This window comes from Vidua chalybeata, chromosome 6, assembly GCF_026979565.1.
Source record: "Vidua chalybeata isolate OUT-0048 chromosome 6, bVidCha1 merged haplotype, whole genome shotgun sequence".
Taxonomy (NCBI): Eukaryota; Metazoa; Chordata; class Aves; order Passeriformes; family Viduidae; genus Vidua; species Vidua chalybeata.
In genome coordinates this window covers 53,937,782-53,965,073 of record NC_071535.1, presented here as the reverse complement: position 1 = coordinate 53,965,073, position 27,292 = coordinate 53,937,782, and the positions used below count along the sequence as shown (strand labels likewise).

General features: G+C 51.4%; 3 protein-coding genes across 3 annotated transcripts; 1 reads left to right on the top strand and 2 right to left on the bottom strand.

Annotated features, from left to right (window-relative positions):
• Positions 1-723: 723 nt before the first annotated feature.
• Positions 724-7,876, top strand: DHCR7 (7-dehydrocholesterol reductase). The gene is made up of 8 exons (XM_053946672.1): positions 724-827; positions 1,765-1,868; positions 2,715-2,937; positions 3,511-3,601; positions 4,253-4,466; positions 4,924-5,128; positions 5,663-5,794; positions 6,387-7,876. Exons 2-8 carry the CDS (start codon positions 1,771-1,773, stop codon positions 6,849-6,851), a joined length of 1,428 nt encoding a protein of 475 aa, XP_053802647.1. The 5' UTR covers positions 724-827; positions 1,765-1,770; the 3' UTR covers positions 6,852-7,876.
• Positions 7,877-17,015: 9,139 nt separating this feature from the next.
• On the bottom strand, positions 17,016-21,648 carry LOC128789702 (uncharacterized). Its single transcript, XM_053945871.1, has 6 exons — positions 19,497-21,648; positions 19,125-19,346; positions 18,922-19,025; positions 18,098-18,827; positions 17,525-17,701; positions 17,016-17,201 (listed from the first exon to the last, which is right to left on the bottom strand). The coding sequence occupies exons 1-6, from the start codon at positions 20,512-20,514 to the stop codon at positions 17,098-17,100; spliced, it is 2,355 nt and encodes a 784-aa protein (XP_053801846.1). The 5' UTR covers positions 20,515-21,648; the 3' UTR covers positions 17,016-17,097.
• A 744-nt stretch (positions 21,649-22,392) lies between these two features.
• On the bottom strand, positions 22,393-26,057 carry LOC128789701 (aurora kinase A-like). Its single transcript, XM_053945870.1, has 7 exons — positions 24,874-26,057; positions 24,502-24,723; positions 24,299-24,402; positions 24,154-24,204; positions 23,475-23,841; positions 22,902-23,078; positions 22,393-22,578 (listed from the first exon to the last, which is right to left on the bottom strand). The coding sequence occupies exons 1-7, from the start codon at positions 25,889-25,891 to the stop codon at positions 22,475-22,477; spliced, it is 2,043 nt and encodes a 680-aa protein (XP_053801845.1). The 5' UTR covers positions 25,892-26,057; the 3' UTR covers positions 22,393-22,474.
• Positions 26,058-27,292: the final 1,235 nt, after the last annotated feature.

The following is a 27,292-nucleotide window of genomic DNA, read 5'->3' as shown; positions in this document are numbered from 1 at the left end:
GGTGCACAGGCTACAGCCTCCCTTCAGGGAGTTTTAGAATGTAAGATCCCCTCCCTGAGCCTCCTTGTCTCCAGGCTGAGACCTCCATCCCCCCTCCTCCCCCCAGATCCATTCCCTTTTCTGGACACACTGCAGCAACTTAATGTCTTGGATTAAGGTGCCCAAAACTGACCCCACAATTCAAGGCGGGGCCTCAGCAATGCCCAGAACAGGAGGATGGTCACTGCCCTGGTCCTGCTAGCCACACTACTGCTGACACACGCGAGGATGCCATTGTCCTTCTTGGCCACCTGGGCACACCTGGGCTCGTGTTCAGAAGCTCTCGGCTAGCACCCCCAGGTCTTTTTCTGCGGGACCATTGGAAATTGCACAGAACAGTGGAACGTGGAGAGTTTAATAACGACTCAAGGCGGCCCAGTTTGGCTTAGGGGCTCCATGTTGCGACCCAAGTGCAGGTGTAACCAATTTCCTTGGACACCATTCCCGCTCCACCAGTACGCTGCGGTTTATCCAGCGCTCCCGCCTGCCCGGTGGCCCCGGCGGAGCGCGGGTCCTGGGGCAGGGGGCGGAGCCCGCGCCCCTCGCGCTCCTCGGCCCATGGGACGAGCCCGCGCCACCAATGGGGAGCCGCGGGGTGGGCGGGGCGCGGCGGGGATTGGCCGAGGCCGTGGGGCGGGGGGGAGGCCGATGCCGCCTGAGGAGCCGCAGGTGCGGCAGAGGCGGAGCGGCGGCGGCCGGGGTGGCTGCGGGGAGCGGTGTGACAGTGATCCCCGGACAGTGATCCCCGGACAGTGATCCCCGGTGAAAGAGCGGCCCCGGCCCCCTAGGTGAGTGCGTTTCTTCCTTACCGTGTCGGGGGTCGGGCCTGGGAGGGAGCCAGCCGTGTGGGCAAAGGGGAACGACGAGCCGCCTTCCCTTCACATCGCTTCTGAAAAGAAGCCTGGGGGGGAGGACTAAAGGAAAAGGCTTAAAGGTGAGGTAGTGGAGATTCGGATTAGATGCGAGAGAATTTTTTTTTCACTGTTGGTGTGGTCAGGCGTTGGAACAGGCTGCCCAAGAGGAGGAGGATGCAGAGGGTATGGCCAGGCTCAATCCATGTCCAGATAATGGATCGGGTTCACTGTGGTGAGGCACACGGAGCCAGGACGTCAGTCCATAGCTCCGATTATAGGATGATTTTCTTTAGCATAAGAAGTGTTTGATCAGAACGAAAGAAAGCTACAGTGCATGTTCCATAGAGTTAGGTGGTGCTGGGTAAATGATTCTCCATTCCCACTGATATTTTACTTAGATCTTGTTTTCTATGGTGTAAACGACATATATGGAGCAAGGACTCTCAGCAAAAGTATCCAATTGACAAGGTCCCGTACTGATAATGTTACAGCAGTAGCAATTTTTCAAATTAAAAAAGCTGTTAAGTTACAAAGGCTTAGGACAACGTGGTGAAACATTTTTTTTCCTTTTACATCTACATTTAAGTAATAAGTGATTTATTATCTATGCATCTTAAAAGAAATTTCCAGTTAGCAAGAAGTTTAATGGATTACTTTGATATCAGTGTTTTGATTATGTTTTGCTGAATGCAAGTTCATAGGGAATTAATTGGTGAAAAATTTTTGCTTCCTGTCCTCCACCCCTACATTTTGTGTGGTCTGAAGTTTATATAATAGATTTTAGTAACTTTTATTTGTGATTCTCTTGTAGAGGCATGAGAATTATTAAGAACTAGCTGGAGTAATAGGATTCATATTTCCTTTCCTACAGGACATCATGGTAGCCCATCAGGAGAAAAAACTTGCTGTAGAAAGAAAACACCAGAACATGCAAAATGATACTAAAGCATCTCAAGGCCAGTGGGGAAGAGCATGGTGAGAGAAGCCAATGACCCTAAATAGTCCTTGTATTTCTAATTTATTCATTCTTACTCTTAGAGATGCTGTATTCCTTTTAAACTTCCCTCTGTTAATAACACATTTTTGTGTTGCCCTGCTCTGGAAAGCTCATGGGTAATTTGCTGTAATAACAGGTGCTGAAGAAGAGTTCTTCAAGTTTTTTAAGGCAGAGAGTTTTCCAGATGTTCTGGGTTAAAACACACTCCTTGCAAAAAAAGGAAAGTAAATCATAAAAATTGGTAACATTTCTGGTTCCTTCAAGGAAATAAATATTTCGGAGGTTCGGAAAACAGACATTCTGGCATCTGTGGCATTCCCAGCTGACAAGTCCTGCTGTTGCAAGACTTATGACTCATGCCCCAGTTCCCAAAGAGTTGGGCAGGTATTAGTAGGGCATTGTACTGCAGCTGGGAACAGCAACAGTGGCACAGAAAATTCAACATATGGCTGTCCAAGGTCTGTCTTTTCCAAGTTTCCAAGCCTTGCATAATGTTCTTGGGATTCCATTATCACTTCCAACTGAATACTCCACCAGTTAGAGCCATCAAAAAACATGAAGTCTGTAATAATAATCTGGTTTTTGGAGAGGATATTTTACCTAATCTCTTGCTCTGATCAACTAGCAAAGTTTTAGAGCAGTTTGTGGCAAAGTATGTTCTGTGCTGAGCTTTTTATGGCTGTTTGACCCCCAGACATGTCCGTGCCCTGAACACATTTTCAGTTTTCATCCAGTTAAGTCTAGAAGGTGCACTGAAAAAATTGTCTAATATAACTCATCTGCCTGAAACCTGGGGAAACAAAATGCTCTGTTTTGGATTTCAGGGAGGTGGACTGGTTTTCCCTGGCAAGCATCCTTTTCCTGCTGATGTTTGCACCACTGATTGTGTATTACTTCATCATGTCCTGTGCCCAGTACCAGTGCTCTCTGACTAATCCACTCCTGGACTTGCTGACAGGGAATAAGCATCTGTCTGACATCTGGAACAGGACTCCCATGCTGACCTATAGGGCTGGTGCCATTTATTCCCTTTGGGTCGCTTTCCAGGTACATTATTGAGTTATGATCTGGATGCAGTGTCTGGTTTCCTCCACAGCTGTTGGATGAATCCTTTTGCACAAAGGATGGTTGAATGTTGCACTGGAATTTACTCTTTGGTGTGTCAAAATTTCCAAGGTGTTTTGGAATCCAAATGAAGCCTATGTACTTGGAAAATAAGTATAATGGGAATATACAGAAATATTTCTTGTGTGACATATTCCTTAATGAGGTTTTTAAGAAAAATGACCTATATAACAACAATACCCATTTGTTTTAAATTAATACATGAGAAATAAAACAAAATAAAAGGACGAGGATCTGAATGTAGTTACCAACTGTCCTGCCTCCCCACCAAAAAAGGATGACAGCCTTACATGCAATACATCTTTAGAGCTCCATAATAGCTTAGACGTATTCCTAGACTAAAATCACAACAGCTAAATATTGCCATTTTGGCCTACCCAATACTTACTAGAAACTTAAGAGAAATGTTATATTTTGTATATGTATGTAAGGGGTAGTGTTTTGAGGGGTTTTGTCTTGTTTGTATTTACTGTGAATGCATTCTCTCCCTTTTAGGTGTTTTTGTACGTGTCTATTCCTGATTTCTGCCATAAATTTCTCCCTGGATATGTGGGAGGTGTACAAGAAGGTGCTGTCACCCCTGCTGGTAAGGTCTTCCTTGGAATACATGCACACCATGCAGTCTTCTGAAATTATAGTATTTCTGTTCTTAGAGTCTTTAATAACCCATGTGTAACCAGAGGGAACATGGACATAAATGCTCTCGCCTTCCTCACATGTTCAGTTCAAATAAAACTAGAAAGCAATCTAGGTCATCTTTTAGAATAAGTTATAGCATTTCTATCTCCTATGATTAATAAAATTGTTGATCTGGTAGGCACCACACCAGCAATGGAAAAGTACTGGTTGATAGTTGTGGCACTTAAAATTGTCAGTGGACTATTGCTGGTATTTGACAAGATAGTTTTATCTGCTCAAGCTCCATTAACCCAAGGGACTTGGACAAAATGTGTGATGTGAACTGTTACTGGTGGCTTGTTACTCTAGCCAGTTGTGGGGAAAGCCTAAAATCAGTTTTGTGAGGAGAAAAACTCAGCCTAAGAAAGCCTAATGGGTACAGCAGAGTCTAATGGAACTTTCAGAAAATTGCCTCATGGTATTTAATTGGGAGAAGAGGAGAGAGAGGTCATTTCATGAGCACTTGATTGAGCTTCTGTGTATTCTGTGTATACCCATATTAATTAAAAGCTGTAATAATGCAGGGTCACTAACACTCAATTTTTTCTTCACATTTTAGGTGTCATGAATAAATATGAAATCAATGGACTTCAGGCCTGGATCATTACCCATGTGCTTTGGTTTGCAAATGCTTCTTACTTCCACTTCTTCTCACCTAGCATCATTTTTGACAACTGGATTCCTCTCCTGTGGTGTGCCAATATCTTGGGATATGCAGTGTCCACCTTTGCAATGATCAAAGGCTACTTTTTCCCTACCAATGCAAAAGACTGGTATGTGGATTTTAGTAGTGAGAGAATACTAGGTATCAGAGATTAAAATTGTTAAATAAAAATCAGATATATAAATTGTATGACAGAGTATATTTCACTGGCACAGAGAGCTAGGCCAGTGTATGGCAGTGATTCTTAGCTTCACCAGCACAATCTCCTGTGTTTCATGCTGCACACCATGTGTTTGGCAGCCTCAATGTCACAGATACACTCCTCCTAAAAATAGTTAGACTGTTCAGAAGTGTTACCAAGAGTAAACTCAGGCACCTCTGAAATTCTACAGTTTATGTCTATTAACGTAACACTTTGGTCGGGTCAGTTTGTGTTGCCTTGCACAACGTTACATGGTTTTATGGTTTTTATTATCGCTACATCAATTAAAACTGAATTGTGTAGTCAGAGTAGCAATTACCTATATTTGTATATAAATGTGTGCATTTCTAATTTTTTTTTACAGCAAATTCACTGGCAACTTCTTTTATGACTACATGATGGGGATTGAATTTAACCCTCGAATAGGGAAGTGGTTTGATTTCAAGCTGTTCTTCAATGGGCGCCCTGGGATTGTGGCCTGGACTCTAATCAACCTTTCCTTTGCTGCCAAACAACAGGAGCTGTACGGTGAAGTGACAAACTCCATGATCCTTGTCAATGTCCTCCAGGTAAATTCTGAGAAGGAAATTAAGAAATGAGTTTGGAAATAAGCTAGTATGAAAGTAAGAAAAAAAACTCCTTCCATGGAAATGAAACTGAAGCATTTTTTCCTGGCCTGAAACAGGCTCATTCAGTGATGGAACTTCTTTGCATTTATTCCCTGATCTGTGTAAATGGAAACCTGCTCAATAGAAGCTCTATCCCTCCTCTTTGTAACCCTGTGACTCTAAGCTGAAGAGAGATCAGGGTCAGTTGTGAGTTCACTTCCCAGGTGTTTGTCCTTGAGTTGTACACTTGCCTTAAGTCATCCTATTGCTTTATCTGTCTAGAGAGATAGATATTGTGTATCCAGGTATTCGGTTGTATTTATATCATAGTTCTTCTTAACCGTGTTCATAAATGTCTGGTTTTGAAGTGCTAACATGAAAACACCAATGAATTTTGATATTATATCACAAGGCAGCACAGACATTAGGCTGATGCTGTTAAACAGGTAACTGGTGACAGTGCTCCATAATTAATGTGAAATTATTCTGTTGCAGGGTATTTATGTTCTGGACTTCTTTTGGAATGAAGCCTGGTACTTGAAAACCATTGATATTTGCCATGATCATTTTGGATGGTATTTGGGCTGGGGAGACTGTGTTTGGTTGCCTTACCTCTATACTTTGCAGGTAAAAATGTGTACACTGTGTATTTGGGCTAACAGGAATGAAACTTTCCAGAAACATTCTTTCTAGCAGTTTAATTTGTACCTGAAATGTTTCTATGTAGTCCCACTGTTGAGAAATTACAGCAACATTCTTTGTAACAATTCTCCTATAGGAAGGCTTCCTGTCGCTGCATGGATTTGACATCTTTACCTCTCCTGCCCTTCTTTTGTGCCTGTTTCTGTCATTGATGATTGTGGCTGCATACTTTTCTAAATCCTTTCAGTTTTCTTTCTTTTTACTCCTGCTTGTTGAGGGTCTTTTGGTTAGCGGTGGTTTGTTTGGATTTTGTTCCTTGGGTTTTTCCTTCTGTCCAGTTTGCATCCTTGCAACTTCTCTCTTCTTGTTTCATGAAGGAGTGCAATTTTGGAGAGAGAAAGAGAAAAAGAAACTCTAGGATGCAGAGTTTTCTGAAGGTTTTGTGCAGTTTTACTATTGCAGTAAATTGTTCTACTCTCTTCTTCTGGTCTGTTGTGGATCACAGTAGTCAAGAAATTGGTCTGGCATGCTGAGCCTCTGTCGGAAGTAAATGGCTGATTGTTTTTGTGCTCCCCAGGGTCTCTACTTGGTTTACCATCCTGTCCAGCTGTGCACAGCTCATGCTGTAGGGGTCTTGACGTTGGGCTTTCTGGGTTATTACATCTTCAGAATGACCAACCACCAGAAGGACCTGTTCCGTCGCACCAATGGCAACTGCAGGATCTGGGGGAAGAAGCCGGAGTACATCGAGTGCTCCTACACGTCTGTGGATGGCACCAAGTACTACAGCAAGCTGATGACCTCGGGATTTTGGGGCTGGGCACGTCATTTCAACTACACAGGAGACCTGATGGGCTCGCTGGCCTATTGCCTGGCTTGTGGCTTTGAGCACATGCTGCCTTACTTCTACATTGTTTACATGACCATTCTGCTCACCCACCGCTGCATTAGGGATGAGCACCGTTGCAGCAGCAAGTACGGGAAGGACTGGAAGCGCTACACTGCTGCAGTGCCCTACCGGCTCCTACCCAGGATATTTTAAGGCTAACACAGGATGCAGGGGAAAGAAGAAAGAAGAAACATGCAAGCATGCCATGTTTAAAGTAACTGAAGTGAGACACTGAACTGCCCCCTTTTTTTAGAAGACTCTTTTAATTGGAATACCCCTCTGAATCACCCCATTTCCAAGATAACTTGGAGTTTAAGAAAAGATGCATGTGTTGAGACTCCTGAGAAATCCCAAAGCTGGGAGGCGGCCTTACCCTTGATGGTAGCAGGGTTCTAGAAGCAGTTTGCAGTGCTTCAGGAGAGAAGAAAAGAGTTCTGTCATCTCTTTAGGAAAGAAGTTTTCTGTTGCAGCTGCTTGTGGCCATCAGAACCTACAATTAAGAACAGCTGCAAAGGAGGTTTGATTGTTGATTGCTTGTCAAAAGATGAACGGTGGAAATACTGAAGAAGCTGGTTTGAAATAACTGTTATAATCTAAAACAAAAGTGAAAACTTATAAATTAGTGCAATTTTCAGCACCTGACAATAGAGAACTTGACCAACTGAGTTTTATTTTGCTACTGAAACCAGACTTTGTGAAACTACTGAGCTGAGCTGCTTGGGTTGGAGTACTTTTTTTCTTAGTAGCTGGTATGGGCATAGTTTTGGATTTGAGCTGAGACAGTGTAGATAACACAGGGATGTTTTCACTGTTCCTGAGCAGTGTTTATACAGCATCAAGGCCTTTTTTGCATCTCAACCCACTCACCAGGGAGTGGGCTGCGTGAGCACAAGAAGCTGGGAGGGGACACAGGTGAGACAGCTGATCCCAGCTGACCCAAGGAATATCCAAGACCATATGGCGTCATGCTCAGCATATAAAGCTGGAGGAACAAAGAAGTGGGGGATGTCAGGAGTGATGATATTTGTCATTCCAAGTCACCATTACATGTGATGGAGCCCTGCTTTCCCAGAGATGGCTGAACATTTGTCTGCAGGTGGCAGGTGGGGAGTAGATCCCTTATTTTGCTTTGTTGGCATGTAGTTTTTCCTTTACCTATTAAACAGTGTTTATCTCAACCCATGAGTTCTCTCCCTTTCCTGATTCCTTCCCCCATCCCACTGTGGGGGAGTGAGCAAGCCAGCTGTGTGGGGCTGAGTTGCCAGCTGGGGTTAAACCATGACAGTCCTTTTTGGTGCCTGACATGGAGCTTGAAGGGTTTGAGATAAGAGCAGCTTTGGCTGTAATGTGCTGGATTGGATTTATAGCTGTGGGTGCTGTTGAGTCGTCAGGCTCCTGTGCTTGCTGTGGGTCTCATTAAAGGTTTCATTTTGATTTTGCTGCTGGCTGTAGTGCTTCTCCTCTCCCTGTGCTGTACCTGGGGACATGGATGACAGCCATGGTGGCACACCTGGGCTGGCAGGTGGCCAGGGCATCGCTGCTGTTTCTGTGCTGCTGGAACTCCAGTGCGAGCTCCAGTCAAGGGAGCTGTAACCTGTGGATAAGCCCAGACAGGAGCAGGACACCCGCAGGCATCAGTGGCTAGGAATGAGCCCATGGCAGAGCAAGAACCTCTCAGAGCATCTGTGGCCGTGGTTATGTCCTTGCCCAAGAAGGGATTGTGGCCCAAGGATAAACCTGAAGCTACTGTGGCTGTGAATAAGGCCATGCTTAGCAGGTAGCCCTTGAAACATCAGTGCCTGTGCATGGGGTCATGCTGGAGCACCTCAGAGCCATGGCCATGGATGAACCCCTGGCAGAGCAGTTACAGCCTTGGAGGTACTGCAGCCATGGATAAGGCCACATCCATTTCTTCAGTGGGGATGGAAAACTTAATTCCCTATAGTTTGTATAAAATCATGTTTGTAAAAATTTAAGGTTCTAAATTCTTAGATTCAGGACAAATAAAATACTGCTAATTTTCCTTCAGCTATTTCTTTTCTTGTTACATGGTTATCTTTCAGAGTGACTAAAGGGTACAAAAGGAGCTCTTAAAAAACCTGAATTTCAAGAGCTCCTTGGAATTCTGTCTTCCAAGGTGAACCAAATAAAGAGGGATCATAGTATGACCTATGCAGCTTGTGACAAACTTGGTATTATGTTTAAGCTTTTTTTTTTAATTATTGAATATAACCACTTTTAAAAAATTATTGCATATAAATATACTGTTAGTTTTTAAAGTAGAAAAGTGTAAATTGATGTTTTGTAGAAGCAGCTGAATGCATTGATCTTCCTGGCAGGTTTGGCTGAGTTGTGTTGGTGAGTGTGTATTTTGGTTTTGTTGCAGTCATCCTGGAGAGGATGGTTTGGGCAGGAGAAAAAGACTCTCTGCAAACCTAGAAAACAAATGTATCTTGTAGCTAGGCTTTGTTTCAGAGCTGAATCTACACACATCCTTTTCTTATGCAGCCTTGGAAATTGCTCTGTCCTTTTGCTGTTAATGCCAAGGTTATTTAAATATTGCAAAATAATCTGGACTCTTAAATCATGGTAGCCTTGCACAGCACAGTGTGACCCCTTCTGTTCCCTGAGAAATCTTGGATGTTTTGTGGAAGAAATTGCCCCTTCAAGACCAATTTATAAAACACTTTAATCTATTCTGTAAACTTCATCCTAACATAAGCACTGTGCGAGCAGTGTCCCACTAATGTCACCCTTGAAAACTGGAATCTAAAGGATCATCAGCTTCTTGCTCATCTTCATGCCTGGGTCACTTTGTTGGATGCATGGCAGTGCTGTTAAATTTGTTTCTTCCAGAATAAAAAAAATTAAAAAAAAATTGTGGATTTTTGAAGGTGTGTATTGGATAAACTTTTGTCCTGATATTTCCTATTTATTGATATTCTGTGGTCAATATCACCTTTAAAGTTTGAAAATCACCTATCTAATCTCTGTAGTATGTTGGGAACTTCAAATATAGAAGTTTCAGTATTTGCAAAATAGTACTTATTTAATTTGGGTTAAATAAAGCATAATGGGAAAGCACAGTAAAATCTTCCAGTAACTACTTGGAGCAGTATCTTGGTTTGAAAAGACAGGTGTCTGCTAAAGAAGGCAGAAGCCTCCCCTGAAATGGAAAATATAAACCCCCTCCTTCCAAATTATTATAATTTTGAAATTAAAAGGCTCTCAGGCAAAGATATGGGAATAGGAATAACAGTTCTTTACTAGGAAAACTAAAAAATACAGATGTAATAGTACAAACATCAACAAAAAAAAAAACAAAAACAAAACAAAAAAAAAACAACAGCAACACTGACAGAGTCAGAATACAACCTGACACCCTGTGGGTCAGGGTGGTGGCAGCAGTCCCATTCAATGGTGGCTGCAGTCCTCCTGCAGTGACAGCTGTAATTTTGTTGGAGCAGGGATCCTGTAGAAGGGTGGAGTTTTCCTGTGAAGGCCCAGTAGTGGTGTAGATGGGCCTGGTCTTCCTCTGGGAATCCAGTGGAGAAGAAAGCTCCTCCTCTGGGAATCCAATGGGAAAAAGGCTGCCCTGGTGTCCCAAAATATCAGATTAGATCCAGTTAGGAATGCTTGGCTCCTCCTCCTGGGCGGAGCATCTCCCAGTGGCATGATGTAATTTTATCAGTCATGCAGTGACACTCAATGGCTCATTAACAGCAGATGTCTCCCCAGAGGGAGGATTTATTTGTGAAAGAGATAAAGAAAACTACCCAGTTCACAGAAGGTAACTGCCATACCTCTAACAGCTGGCAAATAGAATACACACATTACCTTGCAATCTAGGACAAGGAGTAACCAAGTAGTTTGGTTGGATTATTCTAGGAAGAAAAATTACAAATGCTCACTTGAAGAGGGTACAAGAGGCTAAACGACTTCCAGCTTGCTTTAGATCTACCTAAAGAAAAAAAATACATCCCAGTGTTGTAGTGTATAACATTTCTGGATAGTCAGTGTTCAATTTATGGATGGAATGGAGTGAGGAGAGGAGAACTTGCAATACCTCTGGGAAGGGAGGATGCCTTCACACATGGAAAACCTCTGCCACAAATGGCATTTCTGAGATCAGGGCTCCACCTTTGCAGCATAAGGGTGGTTGTGATGGAATGGGATTGCTTGGTTCCAGTTTTGCTCTGACAGTGGGAATGACAGCAGGAGAATGTGCTGTTGCCTCACAGAGGCAGCCAAACTATTTTCTGCTTTTAATTACCAGTCTAAGGTTCTGATAATGTGTTAACCTAGAGCTGCACTGCCTCAACTGGTTCTCTTCAGTAATGCAGTGTTCACTCAAGGTTAAAGTGCTGTGCAGTTGAAGATAAAACTGTCATAGTGTATTTTTTCTACTTTCTTTTATACATGACAAAAAGTCTAAATGTATGTGTCAAATCAAAAGCTTGCTTTATTTTTAGATGATGGATGCAGATCTACTTTATGGCTACTGCACAGGTAAGGAAACTGTTTTTTTAAAATTATGCTATCCAAACTTTTTCAATATATTTTCCCTTAAAATTGTAAAAAAAAAATGTGCATTCCAAGGTAATGGCAAATACAAATTTTATCATCTTACCATAGTATAAATAAATAAAAAAATGTCTAATAAGTATATGTTAAAACAGCTACATCTCTATAAAGTAGTATGGAGTGATTGGAGAATCATTACAAGCATAAATCATAGGAAAAGTCTTCGGAGTGGAGAAAGTGAAAATAGAAAACAGATGAGTTCAGAAGGGAAAAATATGAAACAAAAAATTACCCATTTTTTTGCAAAAATAAAAAATTAACAATATGTGTGATTGCATCTTGTAGCTAGAGGAAATTAAGAATTATAATGTATATTTAAAAATTCTAACCTGGACTAAGATGGTGTATAATCTAGGATATGAACTAATAAGAGTTGCAAGAATTATGAAGCATAGTCACAATTAAGGTTTTCAGAAAGAGCTTGAACAATTTTTTTGTCCACTGTAAAAGAGTTACAGAAAAGTTGATGTATTCACAGCTGGGAGAGAGGAGTCAAGTTAGGAAATTTTCTTATTTAAGCAGGATATAGAAAAAAAAAGGCAACAGAAGGGCACTCCCAGAAGCCATAAGCACAGCAGTGATTCTCCTGGAGCTGCCAGTTCCCAGTCCATGGCTCTAAGAATTATGTGGTGATGCCACAGGAGAAGACCCTTGGTGTGGTGCTGCGCAAGATCCTGCAGCAGCAAAGGCAGATCTTCCCATCTCCAGGAAATTGTCTGGCATTAGCAGTGCATGAGCAGGAAGAGGAAGATCTCCACAGTTTGGTTGCCTGTGGCACGAGTCTCCATCCCTCTTCCCAGAGCCCTTTTGAGAGCTGCCAGAATGCAGATGGAGGAAACCCTTTGGACAGGACTGCCTTTTCCCTCAGAGCCATGGGTATCAACAAAACCTGCTCATCCCTGAGGATGCAGCTGGCAGAAAAAATCCAGAAAGGAAAAATGGAGGCCAAGACCATTGCAGAAAGTGTTTCCGGCAGCCAGACGCACAGCAGCAATTTCCAGGAGCCAGTTCCCTGTCCATGGTCCTGAAAATGATGTGGCAGTGCCGCAGGAGAATACCCTTGGTGTGGTGCTGCACAAAGATCCTCCAGGACCAAAGGCAGATATTTCCACCTCCAGGGCACTCTCACGCATCAGCAGTGGAGAAGACGAATGAGGATGGACTCCAAATTTCAGATATTCCTGGCAGGAGACTTCAACCTACCCAGAGCCTCAGTGAGAGTTGCCGGAGCACAGAGGGAGGAAAGCCTTTGGACAGGTGTGCCTGCTCCCTCAGAGCTGCAGGTGTCAGTGAACCTGCTCCTCCTTGAAGATGCAGATGGCCAGAAGTAAAAAGGGGAGTCCAGTTCTCTTCAAGAAGATTTTCCCAGAGGCAAGTGTCCCAGCATCAAGTGTCCTGGAGCTGCCAGTTCCCAGTCCATGGTTCCCAGATGCTGTGGCAGTGCCAGAGAAGAAGACGCTCAGCATGGTGCAAGAGAAGATCCTCCAGCAGCAAAGGCAGATGTTCCCACCTCCAGAGAATTGTCTGCCATCAGCAGTGCAGGAGCAGAAAGTGGAAGATCTCGAGACTTGGGATATTTCTGGCAAGAGCCTCCATCCCTCCCAGTGCCTCAGTGAGAGCTGCCGGACTGCAGAGGGAGGAAGCCCTTTGAAAAGGTGTGCCTGCTCCCTCAGAGCCGTGGGTATCAGCAGGACCTGCTTATCCCTGAAGATGCAGCTGGCCAGGAAATGCCTGAAAGTAAAAAGGGGAGCCCAGCCCTCTTCTAGATATTCCTAGAGGCATATGCCCCAGCAGTGTCTTGGTGCCATCAGTTTTGTCAGCCCATGGCTTCCACAATGCTGTGACTGTTCCAATGGGGAACACCCCATGCTTGGCAGCAGAGATGATCCATGTGAAACCAAGGACGTTCCTTCTCTCAAGGAAGCTCAGTTGAGATGGCCTCTGCCTACCAGGAATTTGTTTAAGGAAGGAGGTCAGATCTTCTTAGGAATATTGGTGTTGAATAAATCAGGATTTTCCCAGAGAACTGTCTGAGTGTTCCCACTGTTCTGGGTTTGACTGGAATTCCTTTCTTCCCAGAAACTGGCACACTGCTGGGTTTGGATGCTGGATGGGAATGCTGTGGATCACAGATGGAGAGTTTGGTTGTTGCTAAGCACAGCTTGTCCACCTCAAGGACTCTGTAGGGTCCTAGAAGCCACTCCATGTCCCATGCTCTGCCCTCGAGGAGGTGACAAAGAGCCTGGAGGGAACATGTCCAGGAAAGCCAACCCGGACTGCACAGAGGGATATTCCAGACCACAGGATGTCCTGCTGAGTCTAACAGCTGAGGAAGCTGGTCAGGAGAGGCTGATTGCTAGTGGGATTGACTGGGCACGAGGCAGAGGGTGCTGAGCACTTGTGTTGGGCATTACTGCTCAATCCTGGGCTTTGGTCCTCTGGCTCATTTCTCCCTGTCTTCTTCCTCCTTCTTGTTTGTATTCAGCTTCCTGGGTTTCTTCTCCACGTCTTCTTCTCAGTCTTTCTTATCTTTTTTCCCTTTGGTTTTATTTTTCTTTTTTTTTTTTTCTGTGGATTTTCTTCCTTTTCCTTTTTTTCCCTGCCCCACTGCTGGAGGCTGAGCCCACCAGAGTATGTCCATCTGTCCTAGAGCCCCTTTTGGCATCTGCACATCCCTGAACATCTCCATTGGATGCTGCCTTCCCCTCAGAAGGTCCTTGTCTATAATGATGTGTGAAATGAAACTATAGAGATTATTTTTTAAATGGATATTTTAATGAAAGTATTGCCCTTATAGTTCTCATAGAGACCTCACAAAAAACAGTTTTCTTTCAGATTCTCATGTCATTATTCAGTAAATTATATTAAATAAATACAGCCTAATAAATGAGCCTAAGGCGAAGCATTAATTAAGACTACGGTGGTTATTCTAGAGTTACTTCTCCTGTGAGCAGTCATCCAAGCCTCTGACTCTGGCAAAAGACTGACAGTCCAGAAGAAAGCACTCATCTTCCAATGGGAGACTTCCCACTCAGAGAAGTTTTCCTGGAATAATTATTTCATGTTATGTTTTCTCCAGACAAGCAGTGCTTTGTTCTCTGGACCTCAGAAAACGCTACCACAGCTGTAAATACCCACAGATTTGCAGTTAGGGCTTGCAAGCAGCACTACCTGATGGCCCAGTGCAGGGGCGTAGAATTCAAATCTCCACTGAGCTGATCCACTACCGCACCTTTGGAAATGTAATATCTGTGTAATAATAACACAATAAGGTAATAACAGGCACAATAAAATAGCAAAATATTATACTAAAGATAATATAGCTAAAGGAGCAAATGACTCATAATAAAAACTTCACTGGAGAAGCAAATGGACAAAAGTGGTTTAGCAGTAAATAATGCTATTTCAAGAAAATGTTGAAGAAAAACTAGAGTCATTAGCAAGGTATTTCTAAAATCAGCTTTCATCTTTGTTACAGAAACAAACTCAGGAAAATCTAATGACTTCATATACTACATGATTTCACATAGAAAGAAATGGGCTACCTTTACACTTCAGTGACATTTTCACTAAGGTAAGTACATTAAAATTTGAATTCTACCCTTTTCTTCTCAAGCAGCACATTCCTTTGTTTTCAAGTACAAAAGCAACAAAGTGATTGTAGGTAACAGTGGCAGAATACACTGTATTACTGTCACAGGGACTCCCAGCTTACTTTACCAGCTCCTGTCTGTTGTTTATTGCTGCCCAGTGAAGAAGAGTCACATTTTCTTTGTCTGGTTGTCGAACATCATACCCTGCTTCTACCAGTTCTTTGCATCGATCTAGCATTTGAATTGCAGATAAAAAGATTCAAACTATACTCTGCTGGATCAGTCTGTGTCTCACAAACGGGATGGGACCCTGACTGGTTGCAGACTTAGGATTTTTTATCTGTCCGTATCGTACAAGCAAAAAGCAAGAGACACAGAGAAATAACAACATCCATGCAAATCCAGATCAGAGACAAGATGGCAGCTTATGCAAAGCCTTTTTCTACATATTCTTTGAACCAATAGTGTAAAAGAAAAGGTGTGAAGTCATTATACTCTAACCAATAAGAAAAGGACCCATGTGGGTTTAACATTAACAAAAGGACATCTATGAACCTCAAACAATACACAATAATTCATTATTTAAGATTGAAACTTTTTCTATCTTTGCAAAGCATATATCTAGGACTTTTCACATCTTGAACTATCAATAAGTTCTTGTTCTTTCTTCTTCTTTATGATAAATATAAATGTATTCATTTGGTTCTTAACTTCCTAGCTTCCCATGATAAGGTTTTGAAATCTCCCAGCCTTTCTTAGCTTTATGATCTACTTCCTGGGGCTTTTCTGCATTTCTAAAGACTTTGACCTTTTTTATATTCCTGCACTCTAAAACTTGTAAAAGTTGTAAAGCTGGTATGTTTATTGCAGCACTGGACGCATGTGGGGATCATTCCCCTTCAAAAGACATGCACACCCCTAAGAACTCCCCATATTTTTCTATTCTTCCTTCTAATACATATGCATAGAATTGCACAATAGGTTCATGAATATTCATTCTACTAGTTTCACATTACAGCTTGCAATTAGTCCTTGAACAGAGAATAGTCCTTGTATCTCCTGGAAGAAATGTGTCACAGCACTTGGACAATTGGCAGTCACCACTCACAGGTCATTGGAAAGGGGATAACTACCACTCCCAGCTCAGCCTCCAGATGATGACTGACACAGAGCTCTTGCCATCCTGTCACAGTGGGGTCCTGGCTGGAAGGATCACGGCTCAGCTCAGGTCTTCAGGTAGAGACTGGGAGAGACATTCAGGGCACAAGAGCATCAGCAGGCCTCATAAAAGGGAAGAAAACTGAAAGAGCAGGCACATTTATGAAAAAAAATCCCCACATTTATTTCCCGAACCCTGCTTTGGGAGGTCAGGGCAATAGGCAGAAGGTGGCACAGGTTTAGTAGATGGCACCTGCCCACAGCCAGCCACGTGGGTGCTTTCCTATGACTGGTTACTGCACTTTCCATCACCATCGGTTGTTTTTAAGGCAGTGGAAGATATTTTTCACAGAATCAAAGAATAATGAGGTTGGAAGAGACCTCGAAGATCATCAAGTCCAACATATGCCCTAACACCTCAACTAGATTATAGCACCAATTGCCATGTCCAGTTTTCTTTTAGGGGGTAAAATGAGACCAGCACCATGGGAGTGACTCCGGCATCACAACATTTCCCGTGAGCTCCACGCACATGACTTAGGATGGTGCAGAACCACTTGGTCAAGTGCCCAGCCCTGCCTCCCATTTCAGGGGAAGAAGAGGAAGAGGTCAGCAGAGCTCAACTAGAACTGACATTCTGTAGCTGATGGTTTTCCCCAGAGCTCTGGAAAGAGAGCAATGTCTCTGTCCCTGAAACCCGACGACCCTTGGAATGCACACACGGGCCCGTGTGTCACTTCAGGAGACACCAAGAAGCCCTGCCACTTTGAAAGGGCAGCTGTTGTTTCACTGTTGCAGTTCTTGGCTCGGTAAAGCGCCTCCTCCCCACACTACAGCCTGTGCTTGAAGACACAAAAGTACCACCCTGGAGGAAAGGCATGGAAAGCTTGACCAAGGCTGAAGGCAGCACTCCGATTACCCCTTTTCCCAAGAGGTTTCTTTAGCTGAAGTTGCTGACAAGGACCAGACTTGACACAGCGCATTGGGTTTGTTGTTTTATTTGTGGGGTCCTCAGTCCTGCGTGGGACTCGGTAAGTGGGTGCTGCAGAGGCTCCGGCAAGGCATCAAAAACGCCTGCCCTGCACCCAAGGGTGGCGCAAGATCTCCTCCAGCTCTGGCCTGTCCTCAGGGTGCTTGGCCAAACACCACTGGATCAGATGTTGGCACTCTGGGGAGAGAAGCCAGAAAGCGCCGGTCACTGGCAGAAGTCTCCTGCCCAGCTGCCCCCGTCGCCTGCAGGGCCCGGGCCGCGCCGCGTGTGCTCAGGGCTGCGCCGGCCTCCCGACCGACTCTGCCCCGCGCGGGAGAGCGGCACGGCGGGACACGGCCGCCTCCTTCGGCCGCCCGTGCCGCGCTGACCCCCTCGGCACGGGCCGCCTCCTGCGGCCGGCCCTTGAGGGCAGAACGACGTCCCGCGGAGCTGCGTGAGGGCCGCGCCGGGCTGCGCGCCGCCCTCTGCCAAAGCCCGCCTTCTTGAGGCCGGGTACCAACCTGGAGAGACCTGCTGCCAGAAGAAGAGCTGCCCCAGCACGATGTCATGGTCGTCCCTGAAGGGGAGGCTCCCGCAGACCATGACGTACAGCAGCACGCCCAGGGACCAGACGGTCGCCCCATGGCCGTGGTAGCAGCCAAGGCAGATCCACTCGGGCGGGCTGTACGCGTGCGTTCCTAGGGGAGACAGGCGGCGCTGTCCAGGCGCAGGCTGCTGCCTTCCAGAGCCTGGCGCCAGCCTCCTGGCTGAGGCAGGGGCTGCAGCCGCAGCCACAGCTTCCCCCCCGAGGCCACCCCGCGTCCCCCAGCCAGCTGGCCAAAGGCAAGAAGCCATTCTGCAAGGCAAAGAAGGCCAGCGGAGCAGCCCAGGCCCTTGTGGGCCTGCTGAGCCCAGGGGCCGGGAGCTGGCTTTTGCCGCCCCCCTCTGTCGGCAGGGCCGGCAGCCGGCTCCTGGGGCACGGCATCTGCCCCGTGCCAAAGGGCAGCCGGCTGAAGGTCGCAGCCCGCGGCCCAGGAGGGAACGGGGCCGTGCAGTGCCTGGCACCGGGAGCAGGGCCCAGGCCATGGGCTCACCGGCAAACCGCGTGAAGGCCTGCTCCTGGAGGAAGGTGCCGCAACCGAAGTCGATGAGCTTCAGGTCGCCACTCTCCGGGGCCACGAGGAGGTTCTCCGGCTTGATGTCCCGGTGCAGGACGCCGCAGGCGGTGCAGTGCCGCACGGCCTCCAGCACCTGGTAGAAAAGCCAGCGCGCCATCCCCTCGCACAGGAACTCGTGCTCCTGCAGGAACTGCAGGAGATCCTGCGATGCCTCCGGACGCTCCATCACCAGCACAAAGCTGTCAGGCAGCTCAAACCAGTCGAGGAGCTGGATGATGTTGTGGCAGTCAGAGCCCACCTTCTCCATGAGCACAATCTCCATGGGCACGCAGGTGCCGTCGGGCTGTGAGGAGGAGAAAATCAGTGCCCCCAGCGGGTCTGGTGCTGCCCTGAGGCTGCGCCGCGCCGCGCCCTGCCTGGGATGCCCCAGTGCCCCCTTGCGCAGCCTCCAGGGTGCTTGGGCTTCCTCCTGCCCAAGGGATGCTTGGGGGTGCCCCCTGCCCGGCCCCACCGCTGGCGTTTGGCATGCCCAGGCCCGCGATGCCGCGGCTCCCACGCTGCCCCCGCCGTCCGCCGCCTCCCACTCCCAATCGGCGCCCCGGGACTCTCCCTGCCCACCCCGCACCGCTCTGTCCCGCTGGCCCCGCTCACTCACCAACTCGACCCACTGCAGGACGCTCTCCCGGGCCACACGTTTGATGGCCACCTGCAAGCCATCGAGAGAGCAGGGCTGAGCTCCAGCCCTGCCTCTCCCCACCGCTGCCCCTCCTCCCACGCCCGGCCGTGTCGCGGCCACTCACCGGGCTCCCATCGGAGAGGCGGATGCCCGAGAAAACGGTGCCGAAGCCACCGCTGCCCAGCTGCGGGCCCAGCTGGTACAGCTCCTGCAGCTGCTTCTTTTGCCCTGCGGCCAAGAGCGAGCCATCAGCCTTGCGCCCAGGAACCCCCCGCAAGCGCCCGCCAGGGAAGCGGGCCTGGCCACTCCGGGCCACCTTGCTCTCACCTGCTTCCTGCTGCGCGCCGGGCAGTGGCCGCCGCCCGGCGGCCGACGGGCCGGCGAGCGGCAGAGCTGGGCCAGGGCCGCGCGCACAGGCGGCTGCAGGAGCCCCAGTGCAGCGGGGCAGGGCGGCACCGTCGCTGTCCCCGGCGTCGTGGGCTGGACTCTGCTCTTGACGAGGGCCGGGGCTACAGCCCGAGGCTTCGCATAGGGGCGTCCCAGGAGCAGCTGCAAAGCAGACGGGCCTTTTACAAGCCGTGCCATCAGAGGCACTGGAAAGAGCCAGCGACTAGGCTGCTCTCAGGGGCCCTGGCCTGGCCTGGCCGTGCCCCTGGAGAGCCCCGGGGGAGCCTCAGACAGCTCCTCGGGAGATCTCACCTGCTATTAGAAAGCCCTTCCTGGCAGTCGAGGGCTCTCTTGGGGCAGCTTCCTGGAGATGGAGGAACCTCCTTGGTGTCTGGAGGCTCATCTCCACCACCAGGCTCGGGCCGTCGCCAGCTGGCACAACCGGCACAGCCTCCTGGCCGCTGTGGGATGACCACTGCCGGCTCCAGGACGCTTGCTGCTCCACCAGCTGCTCCTGAGACGGCTCCCCTGCATCGGGCTGGGCTCCCATTTGGACTTCTGGGCTTTCCCCTGCCACGTCAATGGTCAGGATTGAGCCCGTGTTGTTGAAGTCCGTGAGTCCAAGGGAGCTGGGAGACCTGTCCACGGGCTCTGCACCTTCTGCAGGCTGACAGGTCTCACTGAGCCTCTGCGAGGGATGGAGGCTGTCAGAGATTGCAGAGGCTCCTGGCAGGATGCAGGGGCTCTGACAGCCTGAGGTTCCTGCATGGATGGCGGCTCCCCCCTGCTGTGCCATCCTTGCAGGCCTTGAGGCTCTCCCAGGGATGGAGAATCTTGCTGGGAGCAGCCTCTTGAAGGGATGGAGGCTTCTGGAGGAGCTGGACAAGCCACAGCAGGGCAGGTGGCCTCGCTGCAGCAGCTCCTCCAGTTCTTTCCACAACGCCTGCCACATCCCAGAGTAGAGCGGCGCCCGTGTCCCGTTGCCATCCCAGAGCAGCAGCATCAGTTCCTGCAGCTCCTGGGCCACTGCCACGCAGGGGCCGCAGCTGCAGGGGCTGCCCAGGGGGCTCGCGGGAGCACCTGGCCGCTTGCGAGGAGTCGCGCGAGGCCTGGGGAACCTGGGAGCCGCAAGGGCTCCTCGCGTCCTCCGTGAGCCTCTGGGCCGGAACCCGGGGCGCTTGCTCCTCTTCGCTGTCCTCTTCGCTGCCGCTCTCCGCCAGCTCCGTGGTCGCCAGTGGCCAAAGGCCCACCAGACAGCCACAGCGGCCAGCAGCAGGACAAGCGCAGTCATCAGGACTCCACCGTCACCCATGGCTCCGGCACGTCCCATCGCGACTGCACTGGCAGCTGCGGGCGCTGGCCCGTCTTATATAGCGCCGGCCCGGTGATGTCACAGTGCTGCGGCCAGCACAGCCCTGGGACGTCATCACAGCCCTGCCTGACGCCAGCGCTCAGCCCCTTTGTGGCATCACAGCCCAGCCCGCCTCAGGGATCAGCAGAACCGCCAAATGGCTGAAGGTGGACATGGCCAGGGAAGGAAGAAAGGGAGCTCAGCCTGTTGCAAGGAATCCTTCCCTGGAGCCAGCGGCACGTCAGGAAGAGTGCTGCTGCCAGCAGCGTCAAGCCCACGGCTCCCAGGACGTTTCAGCGTTACCAGCTGGAAACACCCGTACTCTGTGCCTGAGAAGATCCTCCAGAGACAAAGGGAGCTGCAGTTCCTCTGTCTCTGGGGAGCTCTCCTGAACTGGCTGTCGAGGGCACCAAGAGTTTCTTGTTAGCAGCTCACTGACTTCTGCTGCGCCTCTGCTCTAAATAAATCGGGATTCGCCGAGGAGCGCTCATTGTGCTCCCACTGCTCTGCCTTGGACTGGGATTCGCTTTCTTTCTTCCCAATAGCTGGCACGTGTTGGGTTTGGATGGGAATGCTGTGCATCAAACAGGGGTGGTTTGGTTTCTGCTGAGCAGGGCTTGCCCTCTTCAAGGACTTTGCAGTGTCCCTTGGTACGCCAGTGCAGTGTTTTCCACTGGGAAGGGAGGGATGAGCGTTGAGGACAGAGGCACCTTAAACCAAAGAATGCACCTTAAACAGCTTTGCCGCGTCTCTGTCCTTGTTTGTGAGGTGACCATCCACATCCTGGAAGGGGACAATGTTATTTCTACAATGGTTTTTCTTTCCACTAATGTATTTAAAACCCCTCTTTTTATTGTGCCCCACATTTCTGGCCACCTTCCTCTCCACCACACCAGCTTTCGCCACACCAAATTTCTCCCTACAGTGGCTAGAAGCATCTGCGTATTCTTCTCCTGACCTGGATTCCACGGGGCACACAGCTTCCTTTTCCATCCTCTTTCCCAGAGAAGATGCCTGTCCAGGCAAGCCAGCCTTCTGCCTCGCCTGCTTGGCTTCCCACATTTGGGCATCGCCTGCTCCTGTGCCCTTAGGAGGTGATGTTTCCAAAGCGACCAGCACTGATGGACCCCAGTACCTTCAAAAACATTTTCCCCGGGGACCTTGCTTCGCAGTTCCCCGAGCAGCCTGAAGTCTGCTCTCCTCGTGCTCCGAGCTGAGGCTTTGATGGCCCTTTTCCTCTTGTCAGAGCTTTGAGGCTCCGTTTATTTGTGGTCGCTGTGGCTAAGACGGCCGCCAATCCCAGCTTGGCCCAGGGCACGTGGGGCTCAGACGGCGGCCTGGCTCTAGGGGGGCTCAGCCGGAGAGTCCTGAGCTGTGGGGGCCTCCTCCCTTACTGGGAGGAGGCTCCCCAGGGAGGAAGAAGGCTCTGGCATGAGCCACGAGGCCTGGTGTGCATTGGCCTGCTGCCAAGGGAAGGGAAAGAAAGAGGAAGAGCTCATCGGGGCTCAGCTTGAAAAGACGTTCTGCTGCTTCTGGTTCTTCTTGGAGAGGAGATGTCTCTGTCCCTGAAACCCGACGACCCTTGGAATGCACACACGGGCCCGTGTGTCACTTCAGGAGACACCAAGAAGCCCTGCCACTTTGAAAGGGCAGCTGTTGTTTCACTGTTGCAGTTCTTGGCTCGGTAAAGCGCCTCCTCCCCACACTACAGCCTGTGCTTGAAGACACAAAAGTACCACCCTGGAGGAAAGGCATGGAAAGCTTGACCAAGGCTGAAGGCAGCACTCCGATTACCCCTTTTCCCAAGAGGTTTCTTTAGCTGAAGTTGCTGACAAGGACCAGACTTGACACAGCGCATTGGGTTTGTTGTTTTATTTGTGGGGTCCTCAGTCCTGCGTGGGACTCGGTAAGTGGGTGCTGCAGAGGCTCCGGCAAGGCATCAAAAACGCCTGCCCTGCACCCAAGGGTGGCGCAAGATCTCCTCCAGCTCTGGCCTGTCCTCAGGGTGCTTGGCCAAACACCACTGGATCAGATGTTGACACTCTGGGGAGAGAAGCCAGAAAGCGCCGGTCACTGGCAGAAGTCTCCTGCCCAGCTGCCCCCGTCGCCTGCAGGGCCCGGGCCGCGCCGCGTGTGCTCAGGGCTGCGCCGGCCTCCCGACCGACTCTGCCCCGCGCGGGAGAGCGGCACGGCGGGACACGGCCGCCTCCTTCGGCCGCCCGTGCCGCGCTGACCCCCTCGGCACGGGCCGCCTCCTGCGGCCGGCCCTTGAGGGCAGAACGACGTCCCGCGGAGCTGCGTGAGGGCCGCGCCGGGCTGCGCGCCGCCCTCTGCCAAAGCCCGCCTTCTTGAGGCCGGGTACCAACCTGGAGAGACCTGCTGCCAGAAGAAGAGCTGCCCCAGCACGATGTCATGGTCGTCCCTGAAGGGGAGGCTCCCGCAGACCATGACGTACAGCAGCACGCCCAGGGACCAGACGGTCGCCCCATGGCCGTGGTAGCAGCCAAGGCAGATCCACTCGGGCGGGCTGTACGCGTGCGTTCCTAGGGGAGACAGGCGGCGCTGTCTAGGCGCAGGCTGCTGCCTTCCAGAGCCTGGCACCAGCCTCCTGGCTGAGGCAGGGGCTGCAGCCGCAGCCACAGCTTCCCCCCCGAGGCCACCCCGCGTCCCCCAGCCAGCTGGCCAAAGGCAAGAAGCCATTCTGCAAGGCAAAGAAGGCCAGCGGAGCAGCCCAGGCCCTTGTGGGCCTGCTGAGCCCAGGGGCCGGGAGCTGGCTTTTGCCGCCCCCCTCTGTCGGCAGGGCCGGCAGCCGGCTCCTGGGGCACGGCATCTGCCCCGTGCCAAAGGGCAGCCGGCTGAAGGTCGCAGCCCGCGGCCCAGGAGGGAACGGGGCCGTGCAGTGCCTGGCACCGGGAGCAGGGCCCAGGCCATGGGCTCACCGGCAAACCGCGTGAAGGCCTGCTCCTGGAGGAAGGTGCCGCAACCGAAGTCGATGAGCTTCAGGTCGCCACTCTCCGGGGCCACGAGGAGGTTCTCCGGCTTGATGTCCCGGTGCAGGACGCCGCAGGCGGTGCAGTGCCGCACGGCCTCCAGCACCTGGTAGAAAAGCCAGCGCGCCATCCCCTCGCACAGGAACTCGTGCTCCTGCAGGAACTGCAGGAGATCCTGCGATGCCTCCGGACGCTCCATCACCAGCACAAAGCTGTCAGGCAGCTCAAACCAGTCGAGGAGCTGGATGATGTTGTGGCAGTCAGAGCCCACCTTCTCCATGAGCACAATCTCCATGGGCACGCAGGTGCCGTCGGGCTGTGAGGAGGAGAAAATCAGTGCCCCCAGCGGGTCTGGTGCTGCCCTGAGGCTGCGCCGCGCCGCGCCCTGCCTGGGATGCCCCAGTGCCCCCTTGCGCAGCCTCCAGGGTGCTTGGGCTTCCTCCTGCCCAGGGGATGCTTGGGGGTGCCCCCTGCCCGGCCCCACCGCTGGCGTTTGGCATGCCCAGGCCCGCGATGCCGCGGCTCCCACGCTGCCCCCGCCGTCCGCCGCCTCCCACTCCCAATCGGCGCCCCGGGACTCTCCCTGCCCGCCCCGCACCGCTCTGTCCCGCTGGCCCCGCTCACTCACCAGCTCGACCCACTGCAGGACGCTCTCCCGGGCCACACGTTTGATGGCCACCTGCAAGCCATCGAGAGAGGAGGGCTGAGCTCCAGCCCTGCCTCTCCCCACCGCTGCCCCTCCTCCCACGCCCGGCCGTGTCGCGGCCACTCACCGGGCTCCCATCGGAGAGGCGGATGCCCGAGAAAACGGTGCCGAAGCCACCGCTGCCCAGCTGCGGGCCCAGCTGGTACAGCTCCTGCAGCTGCTTCTTTTGCCCTGCGGCCAAGAGCGAGCCATCAGCCTTGCGCCCAGGAACCCCCCGCAAGCGCCCGCCAGGGAAGCGGGCCTGGCCACTCCGGGCCACCTTGCTCTCACCTGCTTCCTGCTGCGCGCCGGGCAGTGGCCGCCGCCCGGCGGCCGACGGGCCGGCGAGCGGCAGAGCTGGGCCAGGGCCGCGCGCACAGGCGGCTGCAGGAGCCCCAGTGCAGCGGGGCAGGGCGGCACCGTCGCTGTCCCCGGCGTCGTCGGCTGGACTCTGCTCTTGACGAGGGCCGGGGCTACAGCCCGAGGCTTCGCATAGGGGCGTCCCAGGAGCAGCTGCAAAGCAGACGGGCCTTTTACAAGCCGTGCCATCAGAGGCACTGGAAAGAGCCAGCGACTAGGCTGCTCTCAGGGGCCCTGGCCTGGCCTGGCCGTGCCCCTGGAGAGCCCCGGGGGAGCCTCAGACAGCTCCTCGGGAGATCTCACCTGCTATTAGAAAGCCCTTCCTGGCAGTCGAGGGCTCTCTTGGGGCAGCTTCCTGGAGATGGAGGAACCTCCTTGGTGTCTGGAGGCTGGTCTCCACCACCAGGCTCGGGCCGTCGCCAGCTGGCACAACCGGCACAGCCTCCTGGCCGCTGTGGGATGACCACTGCCGGCTCCAGGACGCTTGCTGCTCCACCAGCTGCTCCTGAGACGGCTCCCCTGCATCGGGCTGGGCTCCCATTTGGACTTCTGGGCTTTCCCCTGCCACGTCAATGGTCAGGATTGAGCCCGTGTTGTTGAAGTCCGTGAGTCCAAGGGAGCTGGGAGACCTGTCCACGGGCTCTGCACCTTCTGCAGGCTGACAGGTCTCACTGAGCCTCTGCGAGGGATGGAGGCTGTCAGAGATTGCAGAGGCTCCTGGCAGGATGCAGGGGCTCTGACAGCCTGAGGTTCCTGCATGGATGGCGGCTCCCCCCTGCTGTGCCATCCTTGCAGGCCTTGAGGCTCTCCCAGGGATGGAGAATCTTGCTGGGAGCAGCCTCTTGAAGGGATGGAGGCTTCTGGAGGAGCTGGACAAGCCACAGCAGGGCAGGTGGCCTCGCTGCAGCAGCTCCTCCAGTTCTTTCCACAACGCCTGCCACATCCCAGAGTAGAGCGGCGCCCGTGTCCCGTTGCCATCCCAGAGCAGCAGCATCAGTTCCTGCAGCTCCTGGGCCACTGCCACGCAGGGGCCGCAGCTGCAGGGGCTGCCCAGGGGGCTCGCGGGAGCACCTGGCCGCTTGCGAGGAGTCGCCCGAGGCCTGGGGAACCTGGGAGCCGCAAGGGCTCCTCGCGTCCTCCGTGAGCCTCTGGGCCGGAACCCGGGGCGCTTGCTCCTCTTCGCTGTCCTCTTCGCTGCCGCTCTCCGCCAGCTCCGTGGTCGCCAGTGGCCAAAGGCCCACCAGACAGCCACAGCGGCCAGCAGCAGGACAAGCGCAGTCATCAGGACTCCACCGTCACCCATGGCTCCGGCACGTCCCATCGCGACTGCACTGGCAGCTGCGGGCGCTGGCCCGTCTTATATAGCGCCGGCCCGGTGATGTCACAGTGCTGCGGCCAGCACAGCCCTGGGACGTCATCACAGCCCTGCCTGACGCCAGCGCTCAGCCCCTTTGTGGCATCACAGCCCAGCCCGCCTCAGGGATCAGCAGAACCGCCAAATGGCTGAAGGTGGACATGGCCAGGGAAGGAAGAATGGGAGCTCAGCCTGTTGCAAGGAATCCTTCCCTGGAGCCAGCGGCACGTCAGGAAGAGTGCTGCTGCCAGCAGCGTCAAGCCCACGGCTCCCAGGACGTTTCAGCGTTACCAGCTGGAAACACCCGTACTCTGTGCCTGAGAAGATCCTCCAGAGACAAAGGGAGCTGCAGTTCCTCTGTCTCTGGGGAGCTCTCCTGAACTGGCTGTCGAGGGCACCAAGAGTTTCTTGTTAGCAGCTCACTGACTTCTGCTGCGCCTCTGCTCTAAATAAATCGGGATTCGCCGAGGAGCGCTCATTGTGCTCCCACTGCTCTGCCTTGGACTGGGATTCGCTTTCTTTCTTCCCAATAGCTGGCACGTGTTGGGTTTGGATGGGAATGCTGTGCATCAAACAGGGGTGGTTTGGTTTCTGCTGAGCAGGGCTTGCCCTCTTCAAGGACTTTGCAGTGTCCCTTGGTACGCCAGTGCAGTGTTTTCCACTGGGAAGGGAGGGATGAGCGTTGAGGACAGAGGCACCTTAAACCAAAGAATGCACCTTAAACAGCTTTGCCGCGTCTCTGTCCTTGTTTGTGAGGTGACCATCCACATCCTGGAAGGGGACAATGTTATTTCTACAATGGTTTTTCTTTCCACTAATGTATTTAAAACCCCTCTTTTTATTGTGCCCCACATTTCTGGCCACCTTCCTCTCCACCACACCAGCTTTCGCCACACCAAATTTCTCCCTACAGTGGCTAGAAGCATCTGCGTATTCTTCTCCTGACCTGGATTCCACGGGGCACACAGCTTCCTTTTCCATCCTCTTTCCCAGAGAAGATGCCTGTCCAGGCAAGCCAGCCTTCTGCCTCGCCTGCTTGGCTTCCCACATTTGGGCATCGCCTGCTCCTGTGCCCTTAGGAGGTGATGTTTCCAAAGCGACCAGCACTGATGGAGCCCAGTACCTTCAAAAACATTTTCCCCGGGGACCTTGCTTCGCAGTTCCCTGAGCAGCCTGAAGTCTGCTCTCCTCGTGCTCCGAGCTGAGGCTTTGATGGCCCTTTTCCTCTTGTCAGAGCTTTGAGGCTCCGTTTATTTGTGGTCGCTGTGGCCAAGACGGCCGCCAATCCCAGCTTGGCCCAGGGCACGTGGGGCTCAGACGGCGGCCTGGCTCTAGGGGGGCTCAGCCGGAGAGTCCTGAGCTGTGGGG